The sequence below is a fragment of the Vigna unguiculata genome, chromosome 2, assembly GCF_004118075.2.
Source record: "Vigna unguiculata cultivar IT97K-499-35 chromosome 2, ASM411807v1, whole genome shotgun sequence".
Classification (NCBI taxonomy): domain Eukaryota; kingdom Viridiplantae; phylum Streptophyta; class Magnoliopsida; order Fabales; family Fabaceae; genus Vigna; species Vigna unguiculata.
In genome coordinates, this window is record NC_040280.1 from 11,792,668 (window position 1) to 11,804,632 (window position 11,965).

Genomic DNA, 11,965 nt, shown 5'->3' on the forward strand with positions numbered 1-11,965 from the left:
TTGTTTCTCTCTTAAAACACCAAGCACCAACCTCAGGTGTTCTACATGCTCCTCCATAGTTCTAGAATAGATAAGAATGTCGTCTATGAAGACTACGACAAACTTATCTAGGAAAGGCTAGAAGATCCTGTTCATGTAGCCCATGAAAACCGCCAGAGCGTTGGTCACACCAAACGGCATAACCACATACTCATAGTGGCCATATCTAGATCTAAAGGTCGTCTTCTACACATCATCAGCCTTCACTAAAATCTGGTGGTAACTCGATCTCAGATCTATCTTCGAGAATACCGATGACCCATGTAGCTGATCCATCAAGTCATCAATTCTCGGGAGCGAATACTTGTTCTTGATAGTCATCTTGTTTAATTGTCTGTAGTCCACACACAGACGTAAACTCCCATCCTTCTTCTTCACCAACAAGACTGGTGCTCCCAAGGTGAAGTGTTGGGTCGCATGAACTATTTCTCCATCAACTCTTCTATATGTTTCTTGAGTTCCACCAATTCTGCCGGAGCCATACGATATGGAGCCATCGATACCGGACCCGTTCTCGGTACCAAGTCAATAGAGAACTCCACCTCTTTACTGGGAGGCAACCCTGGTACTTCATCCGAAAACACGTCTTCAAACTCATGCACCACCGGTATCACTGAAGTTCCCTTTCTCTCTCCTGTCTCCAAACGGGCGAAGATTATGAAGCATTATGCGCCACCTTGGATCTCCTTCACCACTCCCTGAGGAGACACCAACTCAAGCTCCTCAAAGTCGGGAAACAACAACCTCTTCTCCCGGCAATCTATAAGGATGCGGTTGGTAGAGAGCCAGTCCATCCCTAAGATCACTTTTAAGTCTTGCAGAGGCAGGCAGATTAGATTTACCTTGTACCTGCGTCCCTCTACCTCCACCGGACACCTAGCACACAAAGACGACGTCGTGACCAATCCCGACACCGGAGTAGACACCGTAAGCTCGCATACTGGCAGTCCCAGACGTTTCACACAACCATCTGACACAAAGGAGTGCGTCGCTTTAGAATCATACAATACACAACAAGACACACCCGCTATCAAGCAGCAACCCATAACCAAGTTACCTGAACCAGTCGCCTCTACTCCAGTCATAGCATACACCCTGCCTGTCGCCTAAGGCTTGTAGCCTCTGTCCCTCCTCTGATGCTGGTGGGGATTCTGCACTGGAGGGCGTGTTGCTGCCCTAGCAAGGTTGGGACAATGCTTCCAAAAGTGGCCTTCCTTGCCACAGTTGTTGCACCGGCGATAACCCTCCATACGTGGGCAGGCACTCCTCAGATGAGGGCCCCCACATATGTAGCACTGCACTTGGCCCTGTTGTGGAGAAAAGCTCCTAGACCCCTGAGGCTGATGGTAGGGTCTATCATAGGGTCTCCTCTGCTACTCATGTCTGGGTTGGACCTAGATGGTCCACCGATCCTTTGTGGTGGTTGTGGCTGCTGTGGGCGCTGACCTTCCACCTCACGCTTCATCTTCTCCATCACCATGGCCTTCTCTACTAGAGCGGCAAAATCCTTGATGGACAAAGGAGCTACCATCAAGTGGATATCACCGCAAAGGCCGTTCTCGAACTTACGGCATCTCCACTCCTCGTCAAGTGGTAGTGTATAGAAGTGGTTGAGGTGCTTGAACCTCTCAGCGTACTCAGTCACAGTCTTCCCTCCCTGGGTCAACTGGAGGAACTCCACCTCCTTGGCGTATCAGATGCTGTCTGGGAAGGACTCTAAGAGGAATCTCTCTCTGAAAGTCTCCCATGTCACTAGCTCATCCCTCTCCTCCAGGATGGATTTGGTGCTTATACACCAATGCTCCGCCTTCCCTGTGAGCATGTACACAGAGAACGCCAACCTGTTCTTCACAGGGCTCATCTTTCGCATCAAAAATGTTGGTTTGCGGTTCTTCACAGGTCCTTCAGCCATTGGTTTGCGGCGTCAGGACTAGTCTTCCCATCAAACTTTGTTGGGTGGTGCTTTAGAAAATCCTCTAAGCTCCACTCTCTGACTGCAGGTCGTGGTTCAGGACAAAACACAAGGGCAGCCGCCCTGTTCTCCTCCAACTGGCGGAGGGCCTCCATATGCTGTCGATGAGCATCCTTAGCAGCTACCCTCGCAGCCTCCATCTACTGCATCACTGCCTGCTACTGCTTAAGCGACGCCTGTTACTGCATGGATGCCTCAAGCTGCTGCATCATCACAGCACTCTGCTGTGCCATAGCCGCTACCATCGCCTCTATGGCTCTGGCGATATCAGGTACGTCTCCCTGGGATTATTGCGAAGTCCTACGAGGAGGTGCCATAGTCCACTGGCACACAGAAAATCACTTGGTTAGGCTCGATAAAGACAAGAAGTTAACTAAGAAAACTCAGAAGACACAGAGAAAGCTAAGCGGACATCCAAGTCCACAAACCTAAGGAATGATCGCTCTGATACCATAAATGTAACACCCCATTTAATTAAGCATGTGAAATTAAAGGAATGTTACGGGAAAGATAACATAAAAGCACGATCTGGGAGTTATAAACTCAACTCCATACAACCCATGGCACACCACGATGCCCAAAAGAAACTAGAGGAAATGTTTATCAAAGTACATAAATCTAAGGACGAACAGATACACGGGTTCGCAACCCTAAATAAACTCATACGGAAATATAAACTGGACCACGAGAACTAGGCAGTGGAATCTCCACCCCCTGTTGCCTATGGGTGTTCCTCGCATCTTCTCACACCAACAAGTTGATGATCACCCCCGAGCTACTCACCCCCGAGCTATGTGTTACAAGTGTTATAATGGATCAATATTCCCTAACCACAAGGTTAGCCCTTAATGAATTTCGGGCCTCTTGCTACTCTCACCACAGGAGTTAGTATGCTCTAAGTGAGACTAACTGACCCCTTAGAGTGTCAAGATGTGACCTTACCTTGAATCCTTACCTAGTTATACAGATGGGGCACCACCATGGACACCCACTACCAGGGGCCATGGGATTACGTCCCGACCACTAAAGCGCAACCCCAGAGGTCTCACCTAGAGGCCCTAAGGAATTACACGCTGACACAAACCAACATTCATAAATCAGCAAACAGGTTCATCATGCATACACACAATTATATACATACACTTTCTCATGATTCATCACTTTCGTATCCTCAACCAAGCCATACCAACCCTTTATTCTCGAATCCAGAAAATGGAACTCCATCTCATATTGTTACCATGCCACATTAATTACAACCCTTTCATGTCTCATGTTGAATTCATACCAACCCATCATTTGAATTTCATGAATCATCGCATACAATTCTCATGTTAAAATCGTACCAACCCATTATTCGCAATTCATGATTTACCTCACACATGCATACTCATTTATCTCCTACTCTCATCATAATACTTAAAGCCAAGCCATACATTCACCAACCAAGTCAAGAAAACAATCACACAACGCACTGCCTCGTCCAGCACCTCGCTCAGGCCGAAGGAACTTGCTCATTCGAGACATGCTCGCTCAGGCAAGTCCCCTTCGCCTAGGCGAAGGCTCGAAAGGGCATCAGGAAAACCACACGAGATCTCACTTAGGCGAGACCCCTCTCGCCTGGGCGAGATACTCGTTCGCTCAAAAGTACTGAGCGGCTCGCTTGGGCGAACTCTCACGAATTAGGGTTTGGGCGAGTCCCCGCTCATCTCGCCTAGGCGAGACTGGCTCGCTCGGGCAAGATTAGCAGGTCTCGCCACTGTTCTTCTGCAACAGTCCCTCGTACCAGCTCAATACTATATCCATACAACAGATTTATGCATCCAAGACCAATATAACACCACACCAACCATACAAACCCGAAATGACAGGCACACTATGTAGAAAACGTGACATATGAGTAAGGTTTAGCTTCCCTACCTGGAAAAAGACTCGTACGCGATCTTGACTCTAAACAGCGAAACGCAGTACTCGAGGGATGACTCCAGGAGTTGGAAACCATAACCAACAGTGAAAACATTAGCTACTTGGAGCAATAGTGGTGGAAAATAGACACAGACAGAGGAAGCACTTACGTAGGAAGGGAAACTGGTTCGAACTTGAGTGCTCACGATGGTACCCCAAACCCTAGCAGAAGTGCGGCTGCGGCTCTTAGGATCAGGAACAGTTTCTGAAATGAGGGAAATGTTAGGTTTAGGGCAAACTTAGTGACCTTATCTGTTGGGCCGGCCTTAGGCCCACTTACAAGGCCAACCCACTAACTTTAGGGCAGAAAAGGATAAAAGATTTTTAATGGGCCTTATAGAAAGTAATCCACCTATTTCCTCTAGAGTCATTTTGCTAGACTAATTTCTACCAAGAACTCCTCTAGCCTCCTTCCCTATAATAGTTTTCTCTTCTAGGTTTGCTCTCCACTTCACCTTCATTGCTTCAAGAGCCTCTAAGCTTGAATCCACTCCTCCATTTCAACTCTATGTCCGTTGCAATCGTGGAACTTTTCCTCTCCATTGTGGTGCTTCAAGGTCCATCAAGTGGTATGTAGAGCCATCCAAGCCTTGGTGCATCCATCCTCTCGGTTTGGATAAGGTTCTTGGTCCATACTTATGTTTGTCTTCATTTTCCGTCTTGTTCATTCTTTTTCTATTATCTTCTTCAAGTTTTTCTTGTTTTCTATCGATTGACATAGAGGCTACATGAATCTTGTTGATTCAAATTGTATTACTCCTTGACTCAATGGTGTATATGTGTTTTTAGGTTCCATTTTCTTGTTTCCAACACTTGCTCTTTGATTCCTTGTTGTTTTTCTTCATTTTAATTGGTGTATCTTTTAATTTTTAGTTCATTATGTTGTGTTTTGTCTTCATTTTCGTTCATATTGTTAAATTCTGCACTTGCTTGATGAGAACCAAGTACTACATCACATATTTGTGCAATGAACTTCAAGTGATGCTTGTGGATGTGTATGACAAAGGTCTCACTATTTTTCGTCCATTTCACCGATTGGATTATGCTTTTGAGTGTCCTAGATGTTCTTCTATGATTCATGCTTGATTTTAGATCATAATCAAGTTCATTCATCTTGGATTTCATAGAACATCTTACAATTTCAATGAGCAACTATGCTTTAGTCTATTTTTTAGTTTTCACTACACGCACACATATTGTTTCTGATTTATTCTGAACGCATGGATTGGCCAAATTTTTTTCTAATTTTTGCCTTTTGAAGCTAAGAGATAGACGAAAAAAAAAGAATCACAAAAAAATGTTGAGTAAAAAAGATATGATAAATCTTTGAATCAAAGGCATAAAATCCCGTTTCTGGTGTGACAACTTCAGGATTTTCAAAATTTCTTGTGATTTTTGGGTGTTAGTAGCTTCTTAAGTGCTCTTAATTGTTATAATTGATTGCTTAATTGGTTACTCCATATTGCTCTGAGTTTGCCTTCAATAGAAGTGGATTTTATTCCTTCAAATTGGCATAAATTTGCAATGAGTACAATGGTTGTTTTATGAGCACTTTTACTTCTGATGAAGGCGTGACCACCACCACCACCTCCTTAGAAGCTTCCTCAAGAAGGATCACTCGAAGCATGTTTAGAGGGGAGTCTTCTATTCCATCATCTTTATCTTTGTTTTGCATTTCTTTAGTTTGAATTCCCTAAGTTGGTTTAGAATTGACTTATTTTGGTTGACTTGTTGACTTTAACCCAAGTTGCCTTTTGACCAAGATTAGATTAACTTAAACCAACATGCTAATCCTTGTTTGTCTTCTTTTTGTAGGTAATTAAGAAGAAGTAGAGCATGGCTAGGTGGCATATGATGATTGGAGCACTTGGATGATGTGGAAGAGAGAGGAAAGCATAAAGCAAAAGCAAAAGTAGACATGTACCTTGTCTCCTTTTTACCTTTTTGGTTTATTCCTTTGAAGGCTACTTGGTCTCCTTCCTCTTTTGGCCTACAATTGTCATGGGAATGCATCCACCAATCATATTCACTCACTTTGCTGAGACTTCATTAGCTTTAGGTTTCTAGGGTTTGCTTGTTAGTCCATTACATGCTTGTGTATTTGCTAAGGACTCCTATGAACTCCTATTTAAGGGTGCTCCTTGTCTTGTAAAAGGGTTTATCATTTTGTTGCTAAACTATTGTGTTTCAACCATTGTTTTTCCGTGAGCTCTATCTTGCTTGCAAGTGGCGGCACCATCACTCATCTTTAGGGCTTGGTTGGCTTAGATCCCCCCTATGAGTGACGTGCTTCTTCTATGCTTCATCTTCTATGCTTTCCATTTTTAATGCTTCTTCTTTCATTTGTTTTTTAAGTATTGTTGAATCTGTGTGTGTTTGTTGATTTGAATCCAACTCTCTTCTTCCTTTCATGAGCTTGAGAAATGAACCTTCACATCTAGATAACATGCTATCTTAATGTCCAGTGGAAATTTTCAAAAAGCTTTCTTAAACAACTACACCATATTCATAACTCTAAAAGAAAACAAGATAATCCTTCATCATTTGGTATCTAGAGCCTAGGTTATCTTGAATATGGTGTTTTTCTTGTGCTAACCTTTGTTTGTTGGCTTGTTTGGCTTGGGGGAGCTCTCAGATTTTTTGGTGTTCAAGTTGGTGTGCACACAATTGTTTCCACTTCACTTGAGGTTAAAGTATCTAAAATCCCTATCTCTTAATATATGTTGTTTGGTGAAGTGAAAACATGAAAATTTGGTGCTTATGTTTCCTTTGGCCAAGAGCTTGCTAAAATGTTACCATGCCAAAATTTTCTTCACATGTTAAAAGTCTACTCAAAATGTTTCTAGCTACTTTTAAGTCTCTTGTCACATGCTTCTTTGAGTTTTCTTGTTCTTGTTTCTAAGTTTTTGAACTATTGCATGAGATCTATGCCTTGTGTTGTGGTATGCTCCTTGAAATTGATTATTGACCTAATTTTAAGGAACTAAGTGTTCAAGACACCGTAAAACATCCTTCTCATCATTTAAAGTACCTAGTTTTGAAAAGAAAAGTGTTTTCACGACCAAAAACAGTTTGGCCGAGAGCTTTAACATTGCTTGGTGAATCCATTTGGCCATTTTTACTAGGTGTTATGCTACCAAATTTTATACTTGAATTTTGGGTGATATTGGCAAATTAGTTCCTGAGTTAACTTGGTTATGATCTTTCTTGGTGTATGCATAATTTGAGGTATAATCTTGGATTGTTTAAATGCTTTCCATAGAGTCTTCAAAAGTGCTTTTCATTGCTTTAGTCTTGTTCAAGTTTTGTCTTTAAAACAAATTTCCTCAGAAATTAAATTTTCTTGTTTTTGAGCTTTGCTTGCTTGTCTTTAGGTAATCCTTATTTTGTCTTAGTTGTTTTCTTTTCCTTGTTTTTCTAGAGTGTTGTGACTGAGCCACTTGCTTGCTTTTAAAAAGGTTTTCATCTCTCTAACGGTGTTTTCACTTGTTTGGAAGGATTTTAAGTGCTAGCCTTGCTTGTGTGCTTTGGGAGTGTAATCAAAAACACTTGGGGGCTTGAGAAGACCAGACTTGGTCTCAGGTTTTACATTGTTTGCTAACTAACCTCTTGCTTATCTCAGTTTTTGGTGAGTTTTGGTGTAGAAACATGAATATGGATCCAATATTGGAGGTAGAACAGGAGGAGGAGTCAGCCTCACCTTATTTCCCTCCCATGGTGACTCATATGGCCCAAGAAAGTGAACAAATGACCCTTGCCAATATCTTACGTGAGATGGAAGTGAGTAGGAGCGAAACTTTTGACCAATTGAGGGCGGATAGGAGGCAAAGTGAGATCTTCCTACAAGAGCACATCCAAAGACTTGAGCTTAGGGAAGATGAGAGGAGAAGGAGGAGGTCCTCTTTCGAGGACTCTAGCCATGGTGGAAGAAGAAGAAGGCACGACTATGATGGTGGTGGAAGGCGCAATCAACTCCCACAAAGACAACCTCCAACAATCAAGATTCCAAAGTTCAAGAGGGAGAATGATCTAAACCTCTACATTGAGTGGGAGCAAAAAGTGGACCAAATCTTCAATATTCATTTAGTTAGTGATTAAGAACAAGTAGATTTAGTAGTTTTAGAATTTGAAGATTATGCCATGACATGGTGGCATCAATTGTGTATGGACAATATTAACCGAGAGCCACCCGCGGCCTCCTGGATGGACATTAAGACTTTGATGCGCGCTAGATTTGTTCCTTCCTATTATAGGAGGGAGACTCTTTTGAAGCTCCAAAGCCTTCAACAAGGGTCTATGTGTGTGAATGAATATTTTAAAATGATGGAGTCCATGCTTCTCAAAGTAGGACTCCAATTTGAAAGTGAAGAAGAAAAGGTAGCTAGATTTGTGAGTGGTCTTAGAAGAGAAGTTCAAGATGTAGTTGAGTTGTATAAGTATTCCACTCTTGACAAAATTTTACATTTGGCCTTAAAAGTTGAAAGTCAATTGAAAAAGAAACAAGAGGCCAAGAGGAATACTTCATACAATGAATACTACTCTAGAACTTAGAAAGGAAAAGAAAGAAAGGATGAGAAACCTCCTTCCAAAGACCACCCACCTAGGACCAATTCGTCTAGAACCTCCCATGAAAGTGAAAACTCTTCTTAAAGTTAAAGAACTAGTTCCATAAAATGTTTTAACTGTTTAGGCTATGGTCACATTGCTTCAAATTGCCCAACAAAAAGGAACATGATCTTGAACCCTAAAGGAGAGGTTGAAAGTGAACATTCTTCTCCCCCCTCCCCTAAAAGTTCTTCCTCCCACACTTCTTCCCAATCTTCAAGTGAGGATGAAATCAAACCTAATGAAAGAGGTTTGTTGGTGGTTAGGCGCATGCTAGGCCAAGCGCCTAAAGAATTTGAAAACCAAAGAGAAAATATTTTTCACTCAAGGTGCCAAATCAACAACAAAACTTGCTCCCTCATAATTGATAGTGGAAGTTGTGTTAATGTGGCTAGCACAAGGGTTGTGGACAAGCTTGGCTTGAAAACCATCCCTCATGCCAAGCCCTATAAGCTTTCTTGGCTTAGTGAGGAAGGTGAGATTATAGTGGACAAACAAGTCCTTATTAACTTCTCCATTGGAAACTACAAGGATGAGGTATTATGTGACTTAGTGCCCATGGAAGCAACTCACATTTTATTAGGAAGGCAATGGCAATTTGATAGAAAAGCTTTTCATGATGGCCATGCCAACAAATTCACCTTTAGCTTCCAAGGCTAAAAGATCACATTACTACCTCTTTCACCAAGAGAAGTCAATGAGGACCAATTACAAATGATAAAGAAAAGAAAAGAAGAGAAGGCGTAAAAGAAGGCGCAAGGGCATGGCAATGAGTCCAAGAAGAGCATGATCACTCTCAAAGGGGTGAAGATGGTAATGCTTGCCCAAAAACCCATCTTCCTAGCTTATCCTAGTGAATCTTCCCCCTCCTTCTAAAACCCTCACTCTAGATGTCCCTTAGACTTGTCATTAGTCTTAGATGAGTTCAAAGATGTTTTTCAAGAACCTCCAAAGGGTTTCCCACCCCTAAAGAGGTATATAACACCATAGTCGCCCCTCTTAATGAATTGGTCAAGAAAGGTGTGGTCTATAAGTGGGGCAAAGATCAAGAAAAGGCTTTTGAAACTTTAAAACAAAAATTGATCAATGCACCACTCTTAGCCCTCCCTAACTTCTCCAAAACTTTTGAAATTGAGTGTGATGCATCCAATGTAGGCATTGGGGTCGTGCTTCTCCAAGAAGGGCACCCTATACATATTTTAGTGAGAAACTCAAGGGGAGTCACATCAACTACTCCACCTATGACAAAGAGCTTTATGCTCTTGTGAGGACTTTGCAAACTTGGCAACACTATCTTCTTTCAAAGGAGTTTGTGATACGTAGTGATCATGAGTCACTCAAATTTTTGAAAAACCAAGGCAAGTTAAACAAGAGACATGCTAGGTGGGTGGAGCTCTTAGAACAATTCCCATATGTGATCAAACATATGCAAGGAAAGGCTAACATTGTGGCGAATGCACTTTCAAGAAGGCATTCCCTCCTTTCCATTCTTGAAACTAAATTTCTTAGTTTTGATCATATTAAGGAATTGTATCCAGAGGATGTTGATTTCTCCTCCATTCTTAGTGAGTGACACCAAGGGGCTTACAAAGACTTTTACCTTCTCAATCAATTTCTTTTCAAAGGTAAGAGACTTTGCATTCCACAAGGTTCCTTAAGAGCCTCACTCATTAGAGAGGCACATGAGGGAGGATTAATGGGGCATTTTGGGCCAAACAAGACTTTGGAAAGTCTTGTTAGAACACTTCTATTGCCCTCACGTGAGGAAACATGTAGATAGGCATTGCAAGATTTGCATAGCATGCATGAAAGCCAAGTCTAGAGTCCAACCCCATGGTCTTTACACTCCCTTGCCTGTCCCTTCTAAACCTTGGGTTGACATTTCTATGGATTTTGTCTTAGGCCTCCCAAGGACCAAAAAAGGTAGGGTAGTGAAGAAAATAGTTAGGGTTAAGATAACCCTGAGTCGTCTCACAACGAATACGGAATTGATCTCAAATATTTGATTCTCAAAAATGCAATTTAAAACTAGCAACTATAAAAATAGGGGGGTTTTGATATGCAAAGAAAATGACACGGAAGATTGTAAACACAGTAATAGTAAATAGGTCAATTCCACTGCTTTTTCTAAATCAGATTCTTCATTGGTTATCTAGAGATTATTGTTAAATTAATTATTGTTGTTGATTTACAAATAAATCAATGTAAAGACTCAATTCATTTGTTGGCATCCTCACTTTTAATCAAAGTACAGTCTCAATTAAAAGTGAGAATTGTTAGATTATCCATAGTAAATTCAATCAAAGTACAGTCTCAATTAATTTTACTATGCCTAATCATGTCTATTCCTTTGTTCCTTTACCAAATAGAAAACTTAATTAATCAAAGTAAAGTCTTGACTAATTTTAGTTAAAGTAATTACCTCTAATCAAATTAAAGTCTCAATTATTGACAAAAACTTATTTAATCAAATGAAAGTTTCTAAACAAAATCAAAGTAAAGTCTCAATTTAATTTAAAAACCTTTTAACTCATATGATTAGCATGCATGTAGATTTAAAATCATTATTTTCTATTCGATTAAGAAGCAAAGGACATAGATAAACAAAAACCACAACAATAATCAAAATAACAAAACATATAAATTCATCTAACCTCAGAATCCATTTAAGAAATTACAGTGGAATCAACCCTTAAAGCTTAGCCCTCCATGGCTTTGATGGAATACATGATGATATGAAAGAAAGAAAATAAAAGAAGAGAATGAGAGATGTGGTGGAGACTGTATCTGCCAAAACCAAAGAGTTCTAAGTGTCTAAGCTGTCAGGTGTAAAATTGTCAGTCGTCCGTCTGCTCCCTTAAGTCTCTTTATATAGGCTTCCACTGGACTTTGGGCTTTATCTGTCAGTTGCTAAAATCTTTTATTTTTATTTAATTAATTAGCAACTTAATTCCTGCCCAATTTACAATTCTGCCCCTCTCATTTAGCCATATTCGCAGTTTGACCAGAGTTGACTGCTGACTTTGACCAGTTGACCAGAGTTGACCAGTTGACCAATTTGACTGCCCTATCAGATGCTGACACGTGGCAGTGCAGATTCTCTCTCCAGAAATTAGGGTTTCACTCTCACACTCTTCTCCCTCCCTCGTGACGGCGGCTGCTCCGTTTTCCGGCGAACTCTTCTTCTCCGATCTGGTGCAGTGATGGTGTTTTGCGGTGGTGATTGAACAAGGAAGAAGAAGATGCGCGTTGTTCGCGCTGGCGGTGTGCTCGCGGAGGTTGTTGCTGTTTTGGAGATGGTTCGACGGTGCGTCTGCCATGGCTGGAATGGAGCTTGCGCGATGGCGGCAGCGGGACTCACGGTGGCTAACAGATCTGGTGCGGAGG

General features: G+C 41.5%; 1 protein-coding gene across 1 annotated transcript; it reads right to left on the bottom strand.

The window, feature by feature from the left end:
• Positions 1-461: 461 nt before the first annotated feature.
• On the bottom strand, positions 462-1,124 carry LOC114174470. Its single transcript, XM_028059310.1, has 2 exons — positions 716-1,124; positions 462-673 (listed from the first exon to the last, which is right to left on the bottom strand). Exons 1-2 carry the CDS (start codon positions 1,122-1,124, stop codon positions 462-464), a joined length of 621 nt encoding a protein of 206 aa, XP_027915111.1.
• Between the last annotated feature and the right edge of the window lie 10,841 nt (positions 1,125-11,965).

What these genes read in the sequence shown, in the direction of transcription:
- LOC114174470 (XM_028059310.1), bottom strand. Translation starts at nt 1,124, where the DNA reads ATGACTGGAGTAGAGGCGACTGGTTCAGGTAACTTGGTTATGGGTTGC. An exon ending in AGTGGTGAAGGAGATCCAAG is followed by an intron (nt 674 to 715) that starts GTGGCGCATAAT and finishes GTTTGGAGACAG; the next exon opens with GAGAGAGAAAGGGAACTTCA.